Source organism: Stereum hirsutum (genome assembly GCF_000264905.1).
Source record: "Stereum hirsutum FP-91666 SS1 unplaced genomic scaffold STEHIscaffold_19, whole genome shotgun sequence".
Lineage (NCBI taxonomy): Eukaryota > Fungi > Basidiomycota > Agaricomycetes > Russulales > Stereaceae > Stereum > Stereum hirsutum.
The window spans coordinates 555,598-580,209 of record NW_006763149.1 but is presented as its reverse complement, the minus strand read 5'-3'; the positions used below and the strand labels follow the sequence as shown (position 1 = coordinate 580,209).

At 51.0% G+C, this 24,612-nt stretch overlaps 8 protein-coding genes across 8 annotated transcripts; 4 read left to right on the top strand and 4 right to left on the bottom strand.

Annotated features, from left to right (window-relative positions):
• Positions 1-171: 171 nt before the first annotated feature.
• Positions 172-4,663, top strand: STEHIDRAFT_115578 (uncharacterized protein; the record flags this gene model as incomplete). Its single annotated transcript, XM_007310127.1, has 3 exons — positions 172-1,295; positions 1,364-1,512; positions 1,878-4,663. 3 exons carry the CDS (start codon positions 172-174, stop codon positions 4,661-4,663), a joined length of 4,059 nt encoding a protein of 1,352 aa, XP_007310189.1.
• A 253-nt stretch (positions 4,664-4,916) lies between these two features.
• STEHIDRAFT_115577 (uncharacterized protein) lies at positions 4,917-6,052 on the bottom strand (the record flags this gene model as incomplete). Its single annotated transcript, XM_007310126.1, is given in 4 exon segments — positions 4,917-5,012; positions 5,032-5,101; positions 5,437-5,685; positions 5,868-6,052. 4 exon segments carry the CDS (start codon positions 6,050-6,052, stop codon positions 4,917-4,919), a joined length of 600 nt encoding a protein of 199 aa, XP_007310188.1.
• Positions 6,053-6,969: 917 nt separating this feature from the next.
• Positions 6,970-9,095, top strand: STEHIDRAFT_115576 (uncharacterized protein; the record flags this gene model as incomplete). The annotated part of the gene is made up of 8 exons (XM_007310125.1): positions 6,970-7,098; positions 7,188-7,364; positions 7,417-7,545; positions 7,616-7,722; positions 7,820-8,361; positions 8,415-8,745; positions 8,810-8,912; positions 9,057-9,095. 8 exons carry the CDS (start codon positions 6,970-6,972, stop codon positions 9,093-9,095), a joined length of 1,557 nt encoding a protein of 518 aa, XP_007310187.1.
• Positions 9,096-9,570: 475 nt separating this feature from the next.
• Positions 9,571-11,210, bottom strand: STEHIDRAFT_115575 (uncharacterized protein; the record flags this gene model as incomplete). The annotated part of the gene is made up of 3 exons (XM_007310124.1): positions 9,571-10,971; positions 11,030-11,086; positions 11,145-11,210. The coding sequence occupies 3 exons, from the start codon at positions 11,208-11,210 to the stop codon at positions 9,571-9,573; spliced, it is 1,524 nt and encodes a 507-aa protein (XP_007310186.1).
• A 2,059-nt stretch (positions 11,211-13,269) lies between these two features.
• Positions 13,270-14,552, bottom strand: STEHIDRAFT_172440 (uncharacterized protein). Its single transcript, XM_007310123.1, has 3 exons — positions 14,433-14,552; positions 14,069-14,368; positions 13,270-14,008 (listed from the first exon to the last, which is right to left on the bottom strand). The coding sequence occupies exons 1-3, from the start codon at positions 14,445-14,447 to the stop codon at positions 13,517-13,519; spliced, it is 807 nt and encodes a 268-aa protein (XP_007310185.1). The 5' UTR covers positions 14,448-14,552; the 3' UTR covers positions 13,270-13,516.
• A 420-nt stretch (positions 14,553-14,972) lies between these two features.
• On the top strand, positions 14,973-17,974 carry STEHIDRAFT_172439 (uncharacterized protein; the record flags this gene model as incomplete). Its single annotated transcript, XM_007310122.1, has 6 exons — positions 14,973-15,271; positions 15,331-15,452; positions 15,695-16,257; positions 16,314-16,424; positions 17,253-17,437; positions 17,491-17,974. The coding sequence occupies 6 exons, from the start codon at positions 14,973-14,975 to the stop codon at positions 17,972-17,974; spliced, it is 1,764 nt and encodes a 587-aa protein (XP_007310184.1).
• Positions 17,975-18,968: 994 nt separating this feature from the next.
• Positions 18,969-21,233, bottom strand: STEHIDRAFT_162487 (uncharacterized protein; the record flags this gene model as incomplete). The annotated part of the gene is made up of 6 exons (XM_007310121.1): positions 18,969-20,492; positions 20,545-20,675; positions 20,738-20,809; positions 20,861-21,025; positions 21,084-21,149; positions 21,206-21,233. The coding sequence occupies 6 exons, from the start codon at positions 21,231-21,233 to the stop codon at positions 18,969-18,971; spliced, it is 1,986 nt and encodes a 661-aa protein (XP_007310183.1).
• A 1,114-nt stretch (positions 21,234-22,347) lies between these two features.
• Positions 22,348-24,352, top strand: STEHIDRAFT_86981 (terpenoid synthase). The gene is made up of 9 exons (XM_007310120.1): positions 22,348-22,511; positions 22,570-22,724; positions 22,781-22,827; positions 23,153-23,356; positions 23,431-23,532; positions 23,588-23,654; positions 23,711-23,789; positions 23,845-23,947; positions 24,010-24,352. The coding sequence occupies exons 1-9, from the start codon at positions 22,461-22,463 to the stop codon at positions 24,216-24,218; spliced, it is 1,017 nt and encodes a 338-aa protein (XP_007310182.1). The 5' UTR covers positions 22,348-22,460; the 3' UTR covers positions 24,219-24,352.
• The last annotated feature ends 260 nt before the right edge of the window (positions 24,353-24,612 follow it).

Sequence of the window (24,612 nt, the reverse complement as noted above, 5' to 3'; positions counted from 1 at the left end):
ATCTCTCCGCGACCTATCATCGAACTGAAGCGTCCTCGTTTGCTCAACGACCCATCAATCCCAGAATGTACGTCATTATTTCATCCTGAGTTTTCAGCTAGGCCTCACTATTAGAAATCTATCTGACTGACTCTACCCATTACCCATCATCGCGCATACTTATAACAGACCATGCCTTCTAACAACCCAACAACAGACGCTCGTCCATCCTCTTCCCCCTCTCCCCCTCCATCCCCTGAGCCGTCCCCTCCCCCATCCCCATCCCCTTCTCCACCCCCCTCCCCTCCCAAACCTTTCAGACCCGCATCTCGCTCACCAATGCCCTCCAAGACTTTCGCCGAACACGTCAACGCTCGTGCTCGTACTCAAGCTCAGTCTCAATCTCCCCCCAGCTACGACAGCGCCACCAAGGACAGCAACGGTACTAGTGACGATAGCAACGACAACAGCACCAACAGCGCCACCAGGATCCCAGAAGAAGTCCAACTTGATTTCGGTATCTTGCCTGGTCATCCCAGATCGCCGATCCAGAACGCGACATACGCGAACGAGATTCGGACCATGGGCTCGAGGAGGCCTTCAGTGACACTCACCCCTACGCTGTCCTCTAATCTCGGTTCTGACGAGCATGAGCGCCGTGGATCTGAATCAGCTTGGCTCACGCGTGAAGGCCACGATACCAGGAACTGGAACTATGGGTGCATCGAATATGATCATTCGACGCGTCCTTCGCTCTCTGAGTCTTTAGCGTCCGACGACCGTCCTGAGATTGATGCTGATGGTTGGCCCCGTGCGAACAAGAGGCCCTGGGGATCGGAGACGTTTGGAGCTTTGGGCGGTGGGAGTGACGTCAATGTTGATGGGTTTACGGGGTTCAAGGAGAAATATGCGAAGTATGTGGAGGGGGAGGAGGGGGAGGCGATGAGTCCAGGTCCCAATAATATTAATGTCGGTGGCCGAGTTGCGATATTTCCGATGCAGAGGCAGTCGAACGCTGGATCATTGACAGATCGTACGACTAGTGCTCTGTCGTCGCACCATTTTTCCGACCATTCTACTACCACGGCGGCGATTCAGACGAATCCGGCATCTGACACTCTTTTCGGCGACTATAACTGGGGAGGGAATCACCTGGTCGGGCCGCAGAGTCAGACTAGGAGAGGACGTGACTACTCTCTTGTCTCGCCCGACTCATTGACGGCGTCTGGGGTTTCGCTTGGTCGCACTAACCTCGAGCCGGAGTCCGAGCGCACGCGTAAGAGCTCGAGGACTCAGACAGCGCCGTCCAAGTTTCAGTGAGTATGTATCCGTTGTCTTTGATTCACTGAACTTTGGCTGATTATACCGCCTAACTTACTTATAGGAATCTGCTAGCTAGGAAATATGACCCGAGGAAGAAAGCGGGGCCTCTTCAGATTCATGTATGTTCGAGAGTCGAGGAGTTTAGGGATAGGGATAGGGATCGTGCGTTGAAGCTCGGGTGGGCGTGGGTGGAGGAGAAGGAGATGGAGGGTGTTTCGTTTATGGAGATGTAGAATTAATACGACAGTCTTTCCGAATGCCACATCCATTTTGTTATTCTCGCTACGTGTCTGAATCCACACACGCCACCCGTGGAACGATTCGGGAGACGAAAAAGGCAAGTGGCGGGGCGGCTGAGCTGTTTGGGGGTGCCACGCCGGGCGTAGCGGCAGGAAACAAATTGTGTTTTGGAGTCGGACGACGAGGACCACACCGCTCGCGCATGCCCCGCGAGCCCACTTAGCCGCCTTTCAAGTCTCATTGTCGTCTGATTTTACTCTCCTTTTTGTTCCCCTCGACCGACGACGTCCCGGAGGAGCGCGAGCCAGCGTCTAGTCTGACTTGACTTGATCCAGGCGCCTTCGCTTTCGGGCCTACGCAGCCTTCGCACGAGTTCTCACCTTTCCTTCCTTCCGCTTTCCGTCATCCTCTGACTTGCTTCAGCGCATCGACGACGACATCGACGACGACGACCTTTGCGAAGAAGAACGTCGGTCGGGTCTCCACTGCAAGGCATCCCACCGCATCTCTCATGCCTCCCGACGACTCTCTTCTTCATGATCACCACCATCAAGACCAACAGAGGCAGGGGAAGGGAGTGGAAGGCGCTGCGGTCGAGGATGCCGTCGTTGGAGGGGAGGGATGGCAGGTTATAGCGGGGAAGGACTGGTGGAGAACACCGCTGAGCACGCCCTCGCTCTCCTGGACGTTCACCGACAGCCGACGAGCCCCTAAGCGCACGTTCTCCAAACCTCCGCATTATCACCATCGTCTCCTCTCCCATCCCGATCCTCCGTCCTCATCGCCATCGTCGACGCCATCGCTCTCGACGGCGCTCGTCCCCATCTCACACTCCCACTCACATTCACATTCACAGCGCGGACTGGAGCCGTGTTGTTCGGAATGTCAGGAGGCCCGCGATCCGCTCGTTCCCTGCCACACCTCAGACTCAGACTGTAACGCTGGCACCCCGGCCGCTCGGGAGACTCGGGAGCAGAGCAGCGTGTGTCTAAGCGAAGAACACCCCGCCGTGCATGTCGCCGAGTCTGCGCTCAGGCGGTACGAGCACGACGTCGGGATCCAAATCCAAGGCCTCTTCTCCTCCGAAGACCTCATTGCCCTCGCACGCCGCGTCCGGCTCCTCCTCGGCGATATTCCCGTTAAGCAGTCGGCAGCTGAGAAGGCTTGGAGGGAGAGACTGGGCGAGCTCTGTGAGGGCGTGGAAGTGGGCGTGTTGGAGAGGATGGGAGAGGAGGCGTTTAGGGCTGCGATGGAGGAGGGCGCACGGAAGGGTGTCGATGCGGTTCCGAATATTTTGGATTTGGATTTGGATCCGCCGTCGAGGAGGAGTCGGAGAGGAGGCGAGAGGGACGTGTCGATTGTGGACCTGACGGACTCTGAGCAGAGCGAGAGCGTAGAGTCGGAGATGCCGCAGACGCCGAGGCCGCGGAGGGCGTACGGTGCTCATCGTTCGAGTGGTGAGACCCCTTCGTTGACAAAAATCAATAACATTGTGTATAATAAAGTTTCTGTAGGCAAGTACGGCAGGCACGACATCCCGCATGCGTCCTCGCCTTCCACGACGTCCTCCTCCCCTCAGACCTCAGCCGACGACATCCAATCCATCGCAGACTCTTCCCATCCCCATATCAGATCCTCGTCCCTTCCGCCTACCGCTGGCAGTCACCTCCACAAAGACGAGCACGGCTTCTGGGTGCCCCTCACATCGTACGGCATCCGCTCGTCGCCCTCCCCACCCTCTTTTGGCAGTGGCGGTGGTGGTGGTGGTGGTGGTGGTAAAATCGACGACTCGACGTTATTACCGCCGTTCTTACTCTCCCCCTCCGGGCGCGCAAAGAAACAACCGACGTCGCATTCACGCACACGGCAGATCATCGATCGTCTGCGCGGAGTCTCTGGCAACCAATATCAGCATCAGTCGGATAGAGACGGGCTCCGAGGGCGGACGGGCGGTGGGAAGAGCCCCGTGCATGCCACCACCACCGCCACCGCCACCACCACTAAAGCAGCACCTGATGCTAATAGTGAAACTCAGAGTCCTGCGACGAGCTCGAGGAGCGAGTCGGTTGCGCTCGAGGTGCATAAACTGTTCCAGAAAGGCGCGGACGGATGGATCCAGATGCATACCTCCAATCCCTCTTCTTCCGATTCCGCTTCTTCGCCTTCTGCGTTGGGTCTTGGTTCTTCGCCCTCTGCGCTGGATATGGGTCTCGGGCTCGGGCTCGATGAGGAGGAGTTGGGACTGATGATGGAGGATGGGGGCGTGGCGTGTTCGGGTGGGGTCGGGCTGGGTGTGGCGGGGAAGAAGAAGGATGGGAATGGGAAGAAGGAAGGTGGGAAGGCCGGAGGAGGAGGAGGGGCAGGGAGGCATAGGAAGCAGGGTTCGAGCTCTGGTTTGGCGTCGGCGGCGGCAGTGGTTACGATGGCGGAGGGATGGATCGACACGTCGGGTTCGAGTCTGAACTCGAAGTCCGCAACCTCGAACCGGGCTGCGTCTCGCGCTGGCTCTGTTTCTGGACCGGCTTCGCGTCCGCAACAACAACAGCAACAGCATCACTCCCATTCGCAGTCACTTTCACTCTCTTCTGCGCCTGCGTCGGTAGGGACGTTCACGTTCCCACCTCCGCCTGTCCCTCCCGTTCCTCACCCCGTTCATCAACAACACCACCAACACGCCCTCCATCCTCATCACGCTCACGCTCACCATCCCCATGGACCACCACCACCTCCACCACCATCGGGCTTCCCACCGATGATGTATCCGCACTCGTCTTACCCCGGCGTAAACATCAATAACGGAAACGGAATGGTCCTCCCGCCTAACGCGTTCCCGTACACCGTCCCTGTTCCAGTGGGTATGCCTGTCCCCGTTGCGGTTCCTGCGGGGTATAATCCCAATCCGAATATGAGTATGAACATGGGTATGGGTATGCATGGGGCATCGGGGCCGTATGGGATGTTCGCGATGCCCATGCCCATTCCGGGGCAGTTTGGCCAGATGCAGGGCGTGTATGGGCAGCAGCATGGAGGGGGACATAGGCCGAGGTATCCTGGCGTTGGACAGGGACAGGGGCAGGGGCAGGGACAAGGGCAGGTGGCTGTGGCGGGAAGGGGGTGGTAGGAAGTTCGGTAGGTGGTAGGCGAAGGTGAGGGCCAGGTGAAGGTGAGGGCCGAGGTCAGCCTGGTGTGATGTTTTGGGTTTTCACGACTTTTTTTGATCTTTGATATGATTTTTGGTTCACGACTCTTTCCCTTTTCGTTTCGTTTCTTTTCGTTTGTTCGCTGATTTTTTGAATTTCCTGGTAGTTGTAGTAATTTAATTTCGATTTCTTTTTTGAACGATCTCCATCTCCACTCCACTCCGTTACGACTCGTCATTTTCTCTCTCTCTGTTTCTCTCTCTGTTTCTCTTTCTGTTTCTCTCTCTGTTTCTCTCTCCGTTTCTCTCTCTCGTTTCTTTTCCTTTGGTTCTTTCTCGTACATACATACATACGCATAACAAATCATCCCATCACCATCCCAATCAATTGACTGAATAATCCGTCTATCCATCCATTGCCTTGTCGACATAACATATATATACATACATACGCACGTCCAATTCCGGTTCCCGATTCTCATAGCACAACACACACATCACATCATATGGCGTCCTTCATCCATCCATACATAACATACGGTGTAACGGACCGAAAAGCCCTCGTCTCTCTCCTCTTCCTCTCTTCATTCCTCTTTTCTTCGTTCTACTTTCTATTTACTCTCTCGATGTCTCCGTGTTTGTTTCTCTCTCTCATTCGCTACTTATCTCCGTACTTCATGTCTTGTTTCGATCTTCTCCCTTTCTCCTTTCTCCCTTATCCTCACGGTTTCACGCACGGTTCTTGGCCCACTTACGATTTGATTTTCTCTTTTTTTTTCCGCCTGTCTGCCATCCTTTCCTCGATTCGATTCTTCCCATGTCTAGTTCCATCTCCGTTCGCATATATCGATTGGTTCTTCGTATTATTTTTCTCTTCGTCTTGCGTCTTCGTGGTATCATCTTTTCCTTTTCCTTTTTTGAAGTTTGAAGTCCCGCCTGGTTGCATGCATGCCTGTCTGTCTGTCTGATTGATGTTTGTCGTGTCGTGTCGTGTTTTATCTTGTCTATAAGGTTTATTTACATACATAGTGCATAGTGGTTTTTCGTGTTCGTTTCTTCGTTCCTCTTTCGACTTTAGCTTCCATAACCCTTTCTTTTAAAGTTGCCTCTATGCCCCCGGGCCCCTCTCCTGCCGTCTCCTTTCCTGTCGTCTCCTCTCCTGTTTGTTTTCGACCTCCGTAAGTACTTATGCACGACCCATCGTCTTCTCTTCTTCTCTTCTTGCTTTTCAATGTTTCGTTCGAACTCATTCCCCATATTTGTTGGGCCTCTGTTTTTTTGTTCTTCTGTTCGCTTGCATATTTTGATTTTCACCTCCGAGGAGCGTGATTGGCCTTTTTCGTTCTTGTCTGCCTGTCTGTCTGGATGCATGTCTGTTTGTCAGACTGCATGTTTGCGTATATATGTTACTTGAGTTTTGACTGTCATGATGACGGTGAGGATAATGTAAGTCGTGGGGAGGAGAAGGAAGGTCTGTGTGGCGTGAGGACCTTCCCGGTCACAGAGCTTCGATGTGGCCCAAGTCTGTGCTTAACTTACATCAGCGGTGACCGCCTTAGTGTGGCTCAGATCAAAACAGGCTTTGAACGGTCACGGTAGAGACTCGGAAATGCTCGATCCTCCCATAGGCCGTTTGAACACATATCACTGCTAGACTACATCGACGCCGGTTTTGGGACTTTCAGACCTATGTCTTTGTAGATGCGGTGAGTTCTTGCTCTCAGAAATGGCCCGGCCAAACATTACCGACATGAAAGGACCGATGCGCTTATTACGGACTACTAACGGCACCGCTTGCCCAGCAGTCCCAATTATATACGGTCTCAGCTACATTTGAATCTCGTGCTTACTGCGAGTAAATCTACAAGAGCGACACCATTCGAAGTAGGATATGTGTTTGTTCACTAGCATACATACACTTGTTGTTTCTATTAAATATATCTGCAGCTGCAGCTCTGAGCTGGTGAACATCATGTGGCCCGTATGCATAAAGTGCCAATGTGGCGCGAAAATTCGAACTCCCACGGATAGTTCCGTAGCTTCTCGGGAGAGGGGTTACTAGCCTTTCGTTCCACACCTGCCATTATAAACAACTGAATACACCGTGACTGTTAAGTCCACCCAAGGGTGACTCCCAAATTTCATGAGACCCAGCGGTACGTCACTTCAGCCACGAACCAGATCGCACTTGCCTTTTCCCTTGATTGATGTTATAACCTATTGATCCAGTAGCTGAAAACTCAAGCATACATCATTCATCTCTGGGGAATCCTTCGATCATAACGACCATGGCGGAACGAGACACATATTGGATGCACGTTATCGACACGAACCCTGTTCGAATGGTGGCCTTGTTCCATTCCATTTGGGCTCGAAATCGCTTTGCTCCGCGCAGTAGGTTCGGGGATGGTCCAGAGGTAGGCCTTGCGTCGTCTAATCGCGTGAATCGGAAGGACTCCATCCTTCTTGTTGCATCAGCCGTTCTCTGACAACGCTCTTATGAAAGAGCTTTGCTACTGCAGTCGGTACGGTCCTCGAGGTGGCCGACGATCCTTCGAGAACTATGTGGGATAAGTTGGTAGAGAATGGGATTACGGAGGAAATCTGCGCATGTATACGCACAGCACATAAAATCAATATCGTATCAGAACGGAATCAGCGATACACGGATTTATTCGACAAGGTGAGTGTAGTCTCTACCTGATTTTCAACTGCTCGCATATGCCATGTCGTAGGTGTCACCGTTCATCATTTTCGTGGAAATTCTTGTGAATGCCGGCCACCACATCCAGAGCCCTGAATCACGTACGAATGGTCATGTTCTCTCAGTCATCAAAGAAAACTGGAGCAAATTGGTGCGAAAGGTATGCTACTCGCAATAACTACCTAGAAGCCATTATTTTCATTGAGAGCTAACTGCGATGGTGCTTGTAGATGTGGGATGATCGTCAGCTTATGCTCATACCGAGTCGGCACGATGAAAGGATGGTGGTCATGCGGCTTATGGCCGCCTTCTTGAATGACGCTGATTCATTTACCCCGTTGAGTGTTCACCAAAACTAATGTTTCCTGACAGTGCTAATCAACGAGCAGGATCTTAAATTCGCAGGATGATTTTACTATACCCCTCATTACCAGGTGTATGCTCATTGAGCCACACTCAGGGGTCTTCATCATCGCCGTCTTTGCATTCACTCTCATCCTCCGGCCAGAAGACTGTGGGCCTTTGCCAAAAGACCTGCACGCTCGGATGCTCAAAGGGACCCCTAAAGGCTCCTTCACTCGGTTCTTCGAACAATATACTCGAAATTTACGGTCGTGTACGGCCTTTGAGCTATACGGCGGCATTCACATGCTTGAATTCCTATGTTACAGATCATCCAGGGAATGCGACCCCGAAGCCAAATTTCTTGACGCCTTGTTTCACTCGCATAGTCTGCTTTCCTGGTTCATCGACATAGTTAAATCACCTGACACTGCCACACCTACCCTGGGCGATGAGATGAGCTCAGTGATCCAAACAAGTCTTGCTGTTATCACTTACTGTCTACGTCACATCATTGTGGAAGGTTTGGGGGACACTGGCACCGACTTTCTCCGATTTATGGGTCGTGCTGATCTGTTTGGCGCCTTAGAGAACCTGCTAGTCACCAAAGGCGAAACCGTCCGGGACGCATCTGGTCAGTCGGTTCCATGGTGTGCTTACACCTTCAATACTCATTATGTCACGCAGGAGCCGTGACTGCACTTCTCCTCGACATCTGGCGTATTGTGGACTTGTACCCATCTACTCTATGCATTCTTCGCCGCAACTTCCCACGTCCTCGCCTATTGCGCGCATGCTTGGACATAGCATTCACTTTATACCCAATTCGTAAAGGCTTTATCAAAATCGATCTCGCCAATGAGCAAAGCCTCCAGACACTGTGGATCTTCCTTGACCACCTCGAAAAGATGTCGCTCATGAGCCATCGATGCATGAGAAGGGGGTGCAATGCACGACGCACGGCTAGGTGCAAGCTTTGTTACGTGGTCGAGTATTGTGGGAGACAATGTCAGATATTGTGAGTATGTCACTTCTTCACTGATATCGACATTTTCAGATAGATCCTAAATACGCTGCGCTAGGGACTGGCCAGAACATCGTGTCATATGCGGTTTCAAGAACAACATGGTACCCACGGAAGCCGCGCTTCTTCCACCAGAAAGGCTCCCTTTTCGGCTTGGGGAGGTAATACCATGGTCCAGTGAACTGCCTACTTCGAGTATAGGTGATTCGCCCGAACGTAAGGTTTCTACACTTCTCTCATCATAGCATGGCAGACTATCCCAGCAACTAGGCTATCCTCTGCACTTCATCTTTCTAACCTCATAGCTTTTTTCAGACGACAACCCTCAAGTCGAGGCTGAATGAATCGCTACTTCCTCCTCTCACAAGCTTATCTCTCACGCGTCTGTTGCACTGTATTCCTTTCGAGTCTTCATACGGTATGTGTAATGCACCTTTTTGGGTATTGTTTGTGGCGAGTAACTGATTAGACATGTCGTAGAATTCATCTGGACCCCTTGTATCAACATAACGGAAAAAATGAAGTGATATATTGGGTAGAACGGGGCAAAGAATGCGGTTGAACTAGAGATAAGCTAATTTTCATGTGTCGGCCAGCGAACTGTAATAGAGAGTATTGTATGTACAATCAACGATAAATCAAGTAAAGAACGAGAAAAGTGTTCCATAAACAACAAGCGGTAAAAGGCGTTAGAAAATCGTAGTGTCTATAGTATAATATCAAGGGAAGAAAGAGAAAACGGAGGAAAATCATGTTGAAAGAAAGAAGACATTGGCATGCAATTATAGATGTCCACCCCGCTTACCGTAGCGATAATGCTTACATCTTATCCTCGACGACGAGATGCGCCCACTTATCGTCCGTAGGTGCATTCCCTGCATTTAGGATTTCATTGCGGTCGTTCCTCACCTCCGTCTCGGTACTGACCGTGACCGTCATTTCTCCATTTATGCCCTCGGTCGGATCTCTCTCTGGTGCGATCAACGGCTTCATCATAGCCTCCAAGCTCATGACTACCTTCGCTGCAGGTGTGATAGCGCGCTGTACGGGCGTTGTGGCTCGGCTGCGAGGGGCGTTTCGAGATCGAGGGGCTGAAGTTGGGGTAACTGGCCGGGAGTGAATCCGTTTGCTCTTAGACACTGGAGTGGCGACAGGGTCGATAGGCAAGGGAGAAGAATACGTCGTTCCTGTGGCCTTGAGTATCCCGTCGAGAAGAGCAGTCCATTGATCCACAGACGCTTCAGTAGCCATAACCCTACCACTAGCGGGATCAGCACGAGAAGATACGCGAGCAGTAGTTTCAGGAGAAGTTGCTCGTGACTGGGGCAGTGGAACGTTACGTGGACTCATGGTGCGCTCCTTCGGCTTCGGAGTAGGACAGTCTCGTGGTGCGGGCGAACAGACTCGTTTGACGACCCTCGAGATACTCCGGCTGCGCTTTCGGGGAGCAGGAGCAGGCAGGCTAGGATCGTCAGAGAGAAAAGAGTCCTGGCTTTTTGATGATACAGAAGCAGCACTGCCCGCGCCCGACCCTGACCAGCTGAAATTGTCGGTATAACCATAAGCGTGAAGCGAAAGAGGAAAGTCGCGACGATAGTTATCACTGTCAGGGCCAAGTGATCCGACAGCGGGCGTAGAGACATCAGGAGGGGTGGGTAAAGGACGAGAAGCAGAGAGCTGTATGTCCGAACTACCAGAAAAAGTTCGAAGGGTGGAGCAGGACTCCTCACGGCGAAGAATGTGATCAGCGGAGGCATGGGGCTCGGCCTCAGGAGAGAAGAATCGAGAAGTAGACGCTGATAAAGGAAGCGCAGGAGTTGGGTGAAAGAGTGTGTCAGAAATGTCGGCAGCCATGTGGGTCTTGCTCAGCTCCGCATCCTCTTTCAAGGTCGCCTTGTCCAAGACAACAATATCGTCCTCGTCTATATACGGTGAAACTGAAGACAAGGAGCTGGATGAGGCCGAAGACGAACGGTGCGAGAGGAGCAGGTCAGACTCGGAGTCGGAAGAGAGGGAGGCACTACCCGACGAATGTCGGCTACGGTCCTTATTTATACGAGACGATCCAGGGATGACGGCGTGAGGAATAGCTTGAAGAGCACTCAGCGTACTACGGGCAGCGCGTATAAATGGGGATCTGGCCCTGATAGGTGTCGGCGCCCTGCATGAGAGCAGAATATCGCTAGCGATGGAATTGCCGCGAAATGTTTCGCTGGCAGACTGAAGAATGGGAAGTTAGTACCATTCGACAACCATAAGATAGTTTCTTAAGACGGACCGGTTGTCTTTTGGAAGGACTTGCATATCGAGTGTTGAAAGGCGATACAGGTGTCGCCTGAAGTTAATACGAGATCATTGAGCTGAGTGTCAGAGGTGCGGAGAGAAAAACATACAAGAGTGTTGCATTCGTCATCTGATATCGACATCTCGAACGGTAGAGCACGACGCTGAGAAGTCATTAGATAATAGTGAAGATATGGAAATGAATGGGAAGTTAAGTAGAAGTTTCAATGAAAGTTGGATGAAAGACTCGCCCACAGGGCAGGTTGGAGAAGACGTCGAGGGGAAGATCCTTAGGGTTATATACGTGCCAAAAAGAACGACAAATGGAAGGCAGAATATGCCAATCGGCGCCGCGCCGGTAGTCATGGGCGTTGTGGACCTAACGAGGTCTCCCTAAAAGTCGAACAATGGACCGCCGATTAGTACTTTTGTACGTCATTTCCGCGAGTCGGCACTGATCAGGATTTTGTCGGATACACATGTAAGTAATGCGTATATCTGGCCCTTGATCCTGAATCGCTATGATAGCAAGGCACTCCTACTGTCCGTAAAGCCATTGAGGATCGAGCGTCGCGGGAAACGAATGGTCACTAATGGAGACGAGCCAAGAATCGCGTTCACGCCTGGGGACAATTGTCTCAGAGCGGAATTTGCCGGGGCGGGTCCAACGAATCAGATTATTCCTCACAGACGGGAAGCTCCGCCTGGGGCGGCACTGACCTTGCTTGTGCTTCAGAGGAACCTCGGAAAAACGGAAGAATAATATACTCGTGTATATGGTTCTCCATACTTTGTACAAGTGATTGCTACACTACAATATTAAATCTCTGCCATCTCTTGGTCTCGTGAATTCTCATGAACCTCTCCAGAATACTCCCACTGAGGCCAACCCCCGTCCTCCAAACCCTCAGCAGTATAGGAAGAAGGGGTGGGCTCGCTGCCCGTGGTAGGCTGCGAACCGGGTGGCGAGTAGAGTGAATTGCCCGACAGACGATGGGGAGTTGGGAGCTGTAGTATCTTGGGAGGCGGTCGTAGGTGTAGGATTTCCCGTGTTAGGAACGCAGGTGCTTTTGAGCGCAGCCTGAGGGATCTCTATTGGAGTCGCTATGCGGAAGCTATATCCGGGAATGAATCTCGTCGGTCACCCCCCGACATAGTGAATGGGGGCAGTTGAAGGATCAGGCTGTGAGGAGGTATTGTGAAAAGAAGTAGATTAGACGTTACATCTGCCAGCGGAGGATTGCGTGTAAGGGAGGTCATGGCGAACCTAGCGGAGCGGAATGCCATTGATGAGTGAGCGTTAGGCGCAAATAAGTGCAGGCAGAGGGGAAAGCTCTACTAGACAAGGTATAGCTAGCCATTAGAATGAAAGTGTTCGTAACGATCAACGTGGCCACGGACCTTCAACCTAGCGAAGGGCGAGATCGAGGACATTATGTATCGCCCAGACAAAACCGAACGCGGAGACAAAGGTGAGCTTCATCGCAAGCATCTTTTGGGTTGCATCTTAGTAAAGATAGAGCGCACCAGGGAGACAGAGCTGGCAGGCCCAGCTGCGTGAGCGGTGCTCGTCAAGCTCCACACCACGACGATGGTGATGTTTGATATTAGCATCGTACGCTGTCGTACTACGCGTACACCGACTACCGGTCCTCAGGCCAGACCATATCGAGCGGCATCCTGGACATAGCATGTCCACCGAAGGAACGAGTGACTTTACTGGACCTCTATGTGGCGCTCTCGGAGAGATAAGGACAGGGAAGTTTCATGAGCAAGGTGTTCTTAGTGTCGCATAGTGGCGAGGTCCGATTCAGGCAGACGGGAGATCGGAGAAGTAGAACCAAACACGGAAAAATGGTAGGATCACATGAGATGGCGGGGTCAGCGGAGCGAGACTAGGGCGCGGTCGTTGACATTGTATCTTAGCAAAAGCATCGTGTAAGAACAGTACCAAGCGCGAGGTGACACGTAAAAATGCAACGGAAAGACATTTGAGCGACGAGATTGAGAGAGACGGTGAGAGAAAGAGAAGTGAGTCTGACGAAGTAGGAGGCGCCACAAACAAGAGAGTGGCGAGTGGCGGAGAGATGACGTGCTTTGTTTGGTTGGGTGAGGCAGGTTGGTCTCAGCCACAATTATCGCAGGACAAGGACCTAGCAAGCAAGGTAACAATTGCAGACAAGACTATCTGGCATTTATGTGGTGACTAGAACAGAAACGGACACAAAGCAGAAATAAGATATTAGATTACACCGAGGATCAACCATCAGAGTGCAATGCTTGTTCAGCGTAAATGCGTACACATCGGGACAGGTAGTCCACTAGCTTACAATCGTCTGCAGAGTTCTGATGGAGTAACGTAGCAGGACAGAACGGAGAGAATACAAGAACGTACAACATCGACGACAGGATAATCGCATAAGTGAGAGTATGGAGACATAATACCTATTAATAAACTATCAATATAATAGTATCGAGTGGATCAAACTGCGACAGGCCTGGGCGTGTATGCCTCGAGGCTAGATGAATGTGAAAAAGGCGTGTAGTATGTGCTTGAAGCCATGCTGTACGCGGTACTATACGAGGTGCTATTCTTCTCAGGCGTCGACAGCGTAGGTGTGGGAGTGACTCGAAGGATGATGAGCTTGTCCTCGTTTCTTGCCAGACGAGAAGCCGACATAGGGGTAGAGGACCCTGCTGCCTTTGGCCGTAGAGGCGAAGGACGCGCAGTGAATGGAACGGAAAGATCGGTCGTGCGTACGGTCAATGATGGTTTCGGTGTATGGTGATATGGGGCTCGAGGGGAGGTCGTCATATAAACGGATCGTGAAGATGGCTTCGCGGTCGCGAATTTGGCTGTCGATTTCTCCTGTTCTTTGCGGGATCTCATCGCATCGAGGTACTTGTCGAACCTTTCCCTCTCCGTGGCTGGAGATCCAGGACTGGAGAGATCGGAAAAGCGAAGTGTAGTGTACTTATGGCGAAGAACTGATCAGATCGATACTAAGCATATACAGCAGTGACGAAAACGCACGTTGGGTGTACGGACATAGGCATTTCGATTCACACTTGACGAGCTCTTCCGCGGTGGAGGTGGACGACGGCGCCTCAGTGAGGACCCGTTGGGACCATCGGCGGCGTTATCTAGATGCGTCGATGGCGGTAGATAACACTCCTCCGAGGGAGATATCTCGCCGCAGGAGGACAGTATATAACCATCAGAGGTGTCTATGTCGAGTTCGTACGGGTATCGGGATGATTGTGACGTCCTCCCAGACGCTCTATCGCTTAGGAAGGAGGCATAGAGCGCATTAGAGCGACTGGCCAAAGGGTTCTGTAGATGCACATAAGTTCAGTCAAAGGCATAGGCTACGACACATAAGCCACATTTGACGCACTCCGTGATAAGGCATTATCAAAGGTAGAGGAGTGCTTGATAGGCGAATTTGCCTGATAAAGTGGTGATCTCTGTTGGTGGGTGGATAGCGAAGGGTACTTGGAAGGAAAAGGGCCAGAGGTGGCCCGCATTTATAACAAGAGCCTAGTAGGTATGCTGAGAATGTTTCAGTCAAGTAAGTTGCCGAACACAAGCGGCATGCTCTATAGATCCGCGCGCCGTGCGCATTGCATCAAAGAAAGGGGGTGAAGGCATTCAAAGCACGCGCATCCGGTTTTGCGAGATGTTGGGCACGCAAAGAACATGCTTGATCGGGCATGTTCCTCACGGCCGAACTTCGGGAAGGACCACTCTGAGCGGAGACTCGGAAATGGCCGGAAACGCCACAAACGCGTCACGCGTCGTGTTTGTGTTTCGCTCTCACCACTGACCGCGATAGACATTCGACAAGGTGAACGCAGCTTCCACATGAACAGTATGCTCAAGGTCTTGCGACATATCATCTACATACTGAAGCTGATTGTCTGCTTCTAACAGGAGGATGTCGTTAGCAAATATCAGGAGAGCCAACGAAGTTGAGAAACAAACAACCTATGTATACCAGCCCCCTAGTCATCGCCTTCTCTACCGCGGATCTCTTCTCATCGAGAACTCATCCCTTCTTCTCGACGGTCTCAGTCTCAGCGTACCCCTTGGAGAGGCGGCCAAATTTGTTAATGCCAATCTCATCGACAATCCCCTGGCCTTGGCGCTAGAAAGCATGAGGGGACGAAGCTTGCTCCTTCTCGGGGATGCACAACCACAAGATATGTATTTGGACCGTGCCGGAGAGGTCAATGTGTAAGCTGACGCCGTACATAATGCACATTTCATGAAAGCTGACTATCAGGCTTTCTTAGAGACATACACCCTGACGCTGTGATCACTAGGCTGTACTTCGAGAACCAGCTCTGTTCTCGTCCAATCACTTCTCCTAGTGGCATCACAGGAGGTGCGATTAGAATTGCTCTTGGAGATCCAGGTGAGACTTCACGCAGCCTTTGATCCCGTGCGTACCGCTTGGTGTGGCCCACTTGAGTCTGTGATGTTCTTCGAAATGGGTGAAAATTCATCCTTGTCGACATCCACATGACGTGTCCTGTCTTGAGTATAACCTGTTATAATGTCTTCCGATGCCCGCAGCAGAGAATGAAGTCCCTTTTAGAGTGCAATTTCGTCTAGAATTGACTGTAATTCCAGGGCTAACATACTTTCCAACTGCAGATAACCCAGAGACGTCAGAGGTCCTTGTTTACGGCCAACTAACTCCTTCATCCATGTCGCCAACGCCCGTTGCTTCAAGCTCTGCCTCTACACTCGACCAGCACGTGCCAGGTGTAGCATCGCCCCCGGTCCTTCGTCTACTCGCAGCACGCATTCTTCCCGATCCTCCCCAGACACCCTCCGTCCGTCTGCCTAGGCCTGACGACCCTTCACCTCGAATGCCCCCTCCTTCCCTTATCTACCCCGGAAAACATCCGGCAGGCGATGATGATCCTCGCGGTTCCTCTACAAAACGCCGAAAAAATAGTAATGACCCGAGCGAGAAAGCAAAGGGCAAAGCCAAGGCAACGCTAGACGACGAGGAGATCATAAGGCATGCAAGAGAGATGCGAATACCTAAAGGCAGTGGGGGGGCTGCGATGTCAAACACTACGACTATAGCCCAGGGCGTTAACGGCAAAGCGAAAGCGAAGACTGTAGAATTCAAAATACCTCCTTTACCTCTCGAAGTGAGAGGAGAGACGTCGAACATCGTGAGGGAGCTTGAGAAGGCCAACAAAGGGGTAGGTTACTACCTCTTCGTCTCGATTTTTTTCTTACACGAGTCATTATAACGTAGGTCATCAAGAAAGCGTCCATCGACTGTGTCTTGGCGTGTGGTATCGGAAAGACACACCCGGAATGGAAGGAATTATGGGGATTCATATATCGCGGTACCGAATTTGCTCTGGTACGCTTACAGTTTCTTCTTGTGTTGTGCCCTGAATGACAGTTTCTGTGGCGCTTCAGAGAGCACAGATGAGGACTCGAGCAGTTGACACGAGGACCGTGACAAAACTCGTGAAAGCACACGCGAAGCTGTACATCGATGATAAAGAACCATAGTCTACGCCACAAGTTCCTGGATTGTCCTTTGTATAACAGCTTGTGCCGTTTATGGATCTTCGGTAGTTTCTTATCGCCTTGTTCTGTTCACAGCGTATTGCTATCTTCCATTCCCACCCACAAGGGGCGACCTGTTCTGAGGCGTGGTAATCGTGCCGTTTTGCCCGGCTTGCCGTTTCAATTTCATATGAGCCGTTCTATCTAGGGTATATAAAGCCTGACCATGCCAACAGCGCCAGTTGTGCTCACTCCCGCCGCATCCTTCTACTGGTGAGTTCCCACGCCTCCCCCCTCTCTTTCCTTTGGTTTTCGTGCGGCTGATAGTAGATTCTTCGCTTTATACCTCAGCATTCAATAAGTTTCTTCATCCTAGCTCTGTATACCGACATGGCTGCTCACACAGACCAAAGGACGGCTCACCATCCACCTCTCGCGCGTCTCAATGTCCAAGGGCGTGATGTAGCATCCGGACCGCATCGTTTTGTCCCTTTCACAGACCCAGGACCGCTCAGCGAAGCTCGTAATGGTACAATATATGTGCCCCTTGTAGAGGTCATAGCAGCGCCGCACCCTACATTCTATTACCCCGATGGGGACATTTCGTTCATAGTAGGGACCTTCTCTGCGTATACCGTCCCAAATAATTCTACAGCGTTAATTCATCTCTGTACAGGTGAAAAACACAGAGTACAAAGTCCACTATGCTGCTCTCGAAACCAGAGCGCAAGATCTGTCTCGCTCTGCCCTCGTCTATCCGTATGGACCGACACAGGAATTTCCTAAGTACCCTATCTTACTTCCGTTAGACCCGCAGGAGTTCGACCAATTTCTGTCTTTTTTCTACATGCCCGGACCCAGGTGCGCCACCCTCTGTACAGAGCTCATCTTATAGACCCTTACATTCGCGATAGAGCTCTCAACCCTCTTGGACCCCTTGAGTGGCTCCGGCTGTTCTACTTCGCCAAAGCCTGGAATTTCCCTTCGGTCATGGAGACTGCCATCCACTGTTTTGAAGCTCTGGCCTTACCTCTCGATAAGATTACGTACGGACACCAATATGGTGTGGAAGAGTGGTATATGTCCGGTTATAAGTATCTGTGCTTGAGGCCTGACCCTCTCTTGCCCGGAGAGATCGCCCAATTAACCTCTCACGATACGGCTCTCATCGCGAGGATTCGCGAGGAGCGCATGCGAGGCGGCCCAGGCTCAGATCGTCTCACTGACCCAGAGACTCTGAGCAGATACATACGAGCGAACCTGACACCTTGCACTGTTCAGCATCTTCAACGCGTTCGGGGTGATATTTCTGACGTCGAGAGGGACGAGATCGATGAGACCGATAATAACAGTGACAGCGAAGTCGATGAGATTGATCCGGAATCAGAGGCGGAGTAGGTCGTGTGGCATCAGAGTTGGGAACTTGCATTCCAATGTCGCAGGGGGCATTGTCTGGATATCTGAAGGTTCCCTCACGAGCGTGTTTCGGACGTGGGCTTGGGTCTTTCAAACTTCTTTCTCTTTCTTCGATAATTCCATGTTGTTTCGTAGTTATTATGCCCTTCTGGTTGTCTGCAGAATCATAGACATAAGATTCTTTCTTAGGTGCTAGACCCGGGGGTCACACGAATGAGACAGTGAGGCAATGAGCCCCAATATGCAACTAAGTTACGGTATCGACAGTGCAAACGCGATCGCTACAGGATAGAGGACTATTGACAGAAGAGAAAGCGATGCGAGAGCAGGACAATGCAAAATGACAAAGCAGATAAAAGATAAAAATGCGACATGCTGAAGTCCAATGGGTATAGTACATTGATGCTGAGAAATGCGGATGAAGGACAAATATAAAGAAACACAGGAAAGACGAAGAGTGCGTGGATGATGTTGGACAAGTACAGTGAGAGAATATGTGTGGTTGCCGTCTAGTGTAGAGAATTTTGGACCGTGGATTTACACATTGACAAGCCCCAGATTTTGATGTGAGTTGTTGTACAATGTGTGAGAGTCTAGAGGGGCGATGATGGAGGTGCGAGAGAAAGAAGATGGCAGCAAATACGAAAAGCAGACGAGATCGACGAAAGCAGATTGTGGAGCAGCAATGACGAGGGCAGACGGGAGAGGAGACGGGAGAGCGATGGCGAGAGCAGATGCGAGAGCAATGACGAACACAGAGGAGCAAAATGAAGAATGCAAGAAGATGCGAGCCAGAGCGAGATCAAAACGAAGAAGTGGAGACGTTTGAATGAATATATAGTGCGCGGGTGAGGGTAGGAGTCAACATAGCGACACGAAAATGCTGATTCAGCCTGTTTCGCGATGCTCATTGATCACTAGGAGAGAAGAAAAGGATCAAGACGCATCTCAGATCGGCGAGGATCACAAGATCAACTTACGCGAGCAGAGCCTCCCTCCGTTCGCAATATAAACACTCCTCTTCCTCTTCAACGTTCAGGGCATGTCCACATTCTCGACATCTCTCCTGTATAACGCAGGTGAGGAAGTGACCAGAGTCGCTGCGTTTAAATTCCTTGTGGCAATTTAGACAAGTGATGTGATTGTCCATCATGTCGCGGTCACCACAATCAGTCCCCTCGAGCGATACGAACTTGCAGGCGTCTACCATCTCTACGTCAGAACGAGTGGGTGAGGATGGTTGAGGCCCGATGATATAAGGCTCTGACATGTCGATAAAAGGGGAGAAGGATTGTGGCGTGATCGCCTTCGGCGCCACTGAAGTAGAGAGGAACAAGGATCGCGGCACTTTTCTGGTCGAATCCATGGCCAGCTGAACATTGTTACCGTCCCCTACGAATGCCGGCGCGCGGGCTTCGGGATCCAAGGGGAGAGGAGTCACGGATGGTTGCTGCGAGAATGACGGCACCACAACGGATCCTGCTTTTCCCGCTTTGCAGAACATGCGCTGCCGCCTAGGCAGCGGTAATACTGCACGGCGTTCAGTAGGGGAGATACCATTGGTATCAATGGTTTCGTTTGCCGAAGACTCGGGTGCAGATCGAACGGAGAGGTCAAAGTCGGCAACCTCTCGCAATGGCGAAGGCTTCGATAACGGACGAGCAGGTACGGTCACGTTGGTAACTTCCCGTAATGGTAAAGACTTCAACGATGGGCGAACAGGTACTGTGAAGGCGGAAGGCTTTCGCAATGACGAAGGTTTCGAATCAAAATGAGCAGGTGGGATGAGCTTGGTGGCCTCTCCAAAAGGCAAAGACTTGGATGGTGGACGAGCAGGTACTGTGGAGGCTGGAGCCTTTCGCAATGACGAAGGTTTTGAACGAGAACGATAAGGATCGAGCAGGTTGAGAGCCTCTCCGAATGTCGAAGCCTTAGAAAATGCACGGGTAGGTGATGTGAAGCTAGTGACCTCGCGCATTGGCGAAGGCCTCGACAACGGATGAACAGGTGATTTGTAGCTGATAACCTCTCGCAATGGTGTAGGCTTCGCTCGCGGACATGTAGGCGTGCTGAATTTAGAAATCTCTCGCAATGGAGAAAGCTTTGGTAACGGAGGAGCAGGAACAAAGCTGACGACCTTCCGCAAAGGTGAAGGTTTCGATGGAGGACGAGCAGGTACAGTCGCCGCTCGTGATGATGAAGTCCTCTGTAATGGAAGAGATGGTACGGTGATGATTCCTTGCGATTGCAAAGGCTTGCACAAAGGACAAATACGTGCGACAAAGCTGGGTTTGGAGGAACGCGATCTTCGGGCCAAGCTTGGGATAGATTTTACGTCATGTTGTGGCGTCGGGGGTTTCGGTACGACTGCCGCTGGCCTGGGACTGGCGGAGGTAGGATGTTTGACCTTGGATGAAGGTCGGTGGCCTGACTTGGGCGAGTCTTTCGGTGCTACAGCTTGCCGTAGTCGCGCGATGAGGATGTCTATTGTTACATAATCCTGGTGTAGACAATCAATATTCAAGACAGTGTAAGTGATAGAATGTGCTCACAATCCGACGGCGTGTTTGTGAGAGAGAAGTGTCGAAATTTTGAGACTTGATCCGTCCACCGAGGCGATGGGATATTTTCATGCCGAACAATTCGGTACACATTTCGGCATAACTTTGGCAACAGAGGTGTTCTGCAACAAGACATGAACCTCAGGGAATTCATGTCAGGCGAGACAACGACATGACTACACACCAAAAGTGGTGGTTGGTAGGCACTTCACATTTTTCGAGATGATAGACCTAGGAGTGGGTCGTCGGGTAAGAGCTAGAGCCTTTGATGAGTATTACGCTCCATGCGAAAATAAAATGACTATACCTAGGTCTTTGACGGTGATGGGCTTCGCGTTACACTTATCCATTTTATCCGGAAATGTGAACGTGATACCTCCATTGCGATATTCAAAGGTAGTAGGAATTCTTGAGAGACGCCCATGCGTTAAGGAGAAACAGTTCTCAGAGTTTCGGCCACGTCTGCCCTCGACTAGACCAAACGAGAATTCACAAGGCGCTCCAATATGAACAAACATATGTAAACGTACCTGGTTTTTCAATAATTTTCTTCTCGATAATTTGCAGCGATTTACGAGCATGGGTCTTATGCCGCACTACGCTCCGAATAGTGTGAGCCAATGCTGAGGTGAAAGTATGGCAAGAAACTCACCCAGACCGGTCGAAGGGCATTTCCTCATATTGATAGACGTATCTCTGCCTGCTGGTACTCTCTGTTTCGTGCTGAATAGGTTGACGGTTGGAGGGCCACACAACGACGCCGGGAACAAAGCCCTTAATGACGAACGAGCGAATGCACCAAAAATATTGACATTGACGGTGCTGATGGAGGCAAAAAGACACAGTACGGATATAATAAAAAGCAACGGGAGCAAATGAGCACCAGAGACATATTGACGAGAGACGCAGTATCCGAGTGCCACAAGGTTAAAAGGCCGGAAAGCTGAATGTAACGCTGACCCAGCTACGTATCCAAGTATATAAGATACCGAGAAGACCATTGGGTCGAACAGACAAGAGAACGTCGAGGCCGACGGTGATGGGCAAAGTCGTTGATAATACTGGAGAAGGAGGGGACAAAGCGACCAGATGGGAGTGCCACTGTGTGGCCTTTTGTCCTGAGGTGCCACCTTTCGCCTAATCGAGTCACAAAAAGATCTTGTCCAAGATCCTTGTAGGCGCCGAGCCTTGAACAATGCATAACCCACCAGTACGGATTCGGTCTTCAAAAGAGCACCGCCCTGTAGAGAATATAGAATCCAAAGGGGCTTGCTGCCGTCTTGACATGGCTGCACGCGATGGTTCCTTCTTCTGCCGTGATCAGACAGCAGAAATTAAGCCTTCAGAGCCCACCACGTATAACCATGCCCGTAAACTTGGCCCACAGAGCATTCACAGGCTCCCAGATGCTATACAAGTCAAGAATCGGTAATCCACGGGTACCAGTGACCCGACTTCATGTTGAAACGGATGTATCTGGCAAGAGTATGCTGTCAGGTTGCCACAAGAAGTTTCGTCTTGCCGGCCCGAGCAGATATCGCCAAAATATGAAGTAAAGCAGAATACGAGGTCTATACTCCAAGACACGATAGAAAGACTGCGTGGGTGTTGGACGAGGTTTGAGGAGGAGCTCGAGTACGAACTTGGTACGAACCAACCTCGAAAGAAATTAGCCCCGGATCCGAGCGCGCCAAGCGGTAGACGCCGATTGCACAGGATCACTCCGGCTTCCGCCGAATTGTTCAACTTACTGCACAATCGGATCCCCTCTCTAGCCTTGTCGACCGTAATAAGCTTAGTACTGCTCCAATAATTCTCCACATTACGTCGTCGCGTCTCTTGAGCTACCCTCATCAACAAGTTCTCTAAACAACTTGAAGGCCACCAGAGATCTCTCGACCCTTGCCATGCCACCAACGTCTCCGATCACCAGCTCGCCACAATCAAGTGGCGAAGCGGTATGCCCCATCTTACATCCAAACTTGACGATCCAAACTGACATGATTTGAATTGAAGGCACTTCTTGAACCTTACACATACATAGCAGCCAATCCTGGAAAGGAAGTCCGAGGAGAGATGATCGCAGCTTTCAATACCTGGTTGCATGTTCCCGAGGATAAGCTTCACATTATCGCGCGTATTGTCAGTATGCTTCATAACGCCAGCTTATTGTGAGTATTTTAATGCAATACTCTTAATACTCTACTCACACATTTTATTTCTGCAGGATTGACGACATCGAAGATGACTCCCAGTTGAGACGAGGTCAACCCGGTAAGCTAGCTCACCTTGAACACCTAGTCTGGCCCACAGGAGCACCCAGTTTGTTATGACGCTGGTTCTGCACTCTCTGTGATATACTTTTTCACAAGGATGCGTTGCATGCGCGGCTTGGTCGCCGACGTCCTCGCCCGTGTCATGTGTGGCGCACTCATGGCGAACCGCGATCTCCGGGACCCGATCGCAGCTAACCAAGGCGCTAATTTGCGCTCTTGGGGACCATGACATAAGAGTATCGTGCATCGAACGGATTGGCGCCTCTTCTCCAGCATACTCGCTACCAACATCCCATTGAATGTGCTAACGAACTTTCCCATAGTGGCGCACAAGATTTACGGGATCCCACAGACGATCAATGCAGCCAACTATGTCTACTTCCTAGCTTTTCGAGAGCTTTTCTTGCTGAGACCGTCCTCGACTGGACCACAATCTACTTCCGCAGATTCGGAGGGAGGACAACGACCTACGACCATCTCCGAGACTCGGTTGTACACAGATAACGAGGTGGACCAGATAGTGACAGGTATGGCGCCACACCACGTATGCGTGAACTATCAGGGAGCCTAACCGTACAACCTCCCTGTACGCATTCCCTAGACGAACTACTCAGTCTGCATCGAGGGCAGGGTCTGGATTTGCTGTGGAGAGACTCACTCCAATGTCCCACCGAAGACGAATATATCTCTATGGTCAAAGACAGTAAGCCGTACAGCATACCAATTCTTTTTTGGACCAATTCTGAAACAAGGCACAGAGACGGGAGGTCTGTTCCGAGTGGCCACTAAACTGATGATGGCGTGCGCAACAACGAACGTTGCTGTGTGAGTCCTGGCACATAATTCCCGTGTAGGAATGAACTGATGTCGAGGCTCTTCAGCGATTACATCCCGCTAGTCAACCTAATCAGTGTATACTTTCAAATACGGGACGATTATATGAACCTAGAGAGCACCGAAGTAAAGCCATGTTCGGTTTTCTTTTCGATGTATAGCTCACTAGTATAATGTACAGTATACGACCAACAAAGGCTTCGCAGAAGACCTCACGGAAGGCAAATTCTCTTTTCCGATCGTTCATAGCATCCATGCCGACATGTCAAACAGACAAGTTCTGAGTTCGTCTTTCACTTCTCTTCCTCTCCGACTTGGCCTACCTCTTGACACGCCACTCGTATAGATGTTCTCCAGAAACGCCCGACCACACCCACTCTAAAGACACATATCATCTCTTATCTAAGGAAGGCGACCAAGTCCTTCGACTATACATTGGAGAAGCTGCAGACTCTTGAAGCGGAGATCAGAGAAGAGATCCAGAGGCTTGGAGGAAATCCTAGGTTGCAGGCCCTGTTGGATTTGATTCGCGTATCGAGCTCAAAGTCCGAGTAGTTCAATGGACGTCTTGATGCTCCCAGTCGGTCTCATCGTGGACTTTGTGCTTCTGTTTTTGCTTCGTCGCTCTATGTCACTCGCATAATGTGTACTAGTAATTTTTCTTGAATCTTAGTCTTTCTTTTGGCCCCCGATCGTCTGTACTTCTAATACTGGTGTTTTCTTCCTAGTATGCCCGAGTCAAATATGGGTTCCGACCAGTCCTCGAAAAATAACGAACATCCCCACCTGCCACGCTAGTACACCCAACTTCATATCATCCACCGTTCCGAGGTATCTGCCATGACCAAGTCCACGCCACAATTCTTCACTCACCCTGACAGTCTCATCCACAATAATGCACCGTCTGACACGCTTTACACCGTACCGTCCATCGCCTCTTCTATCCCCA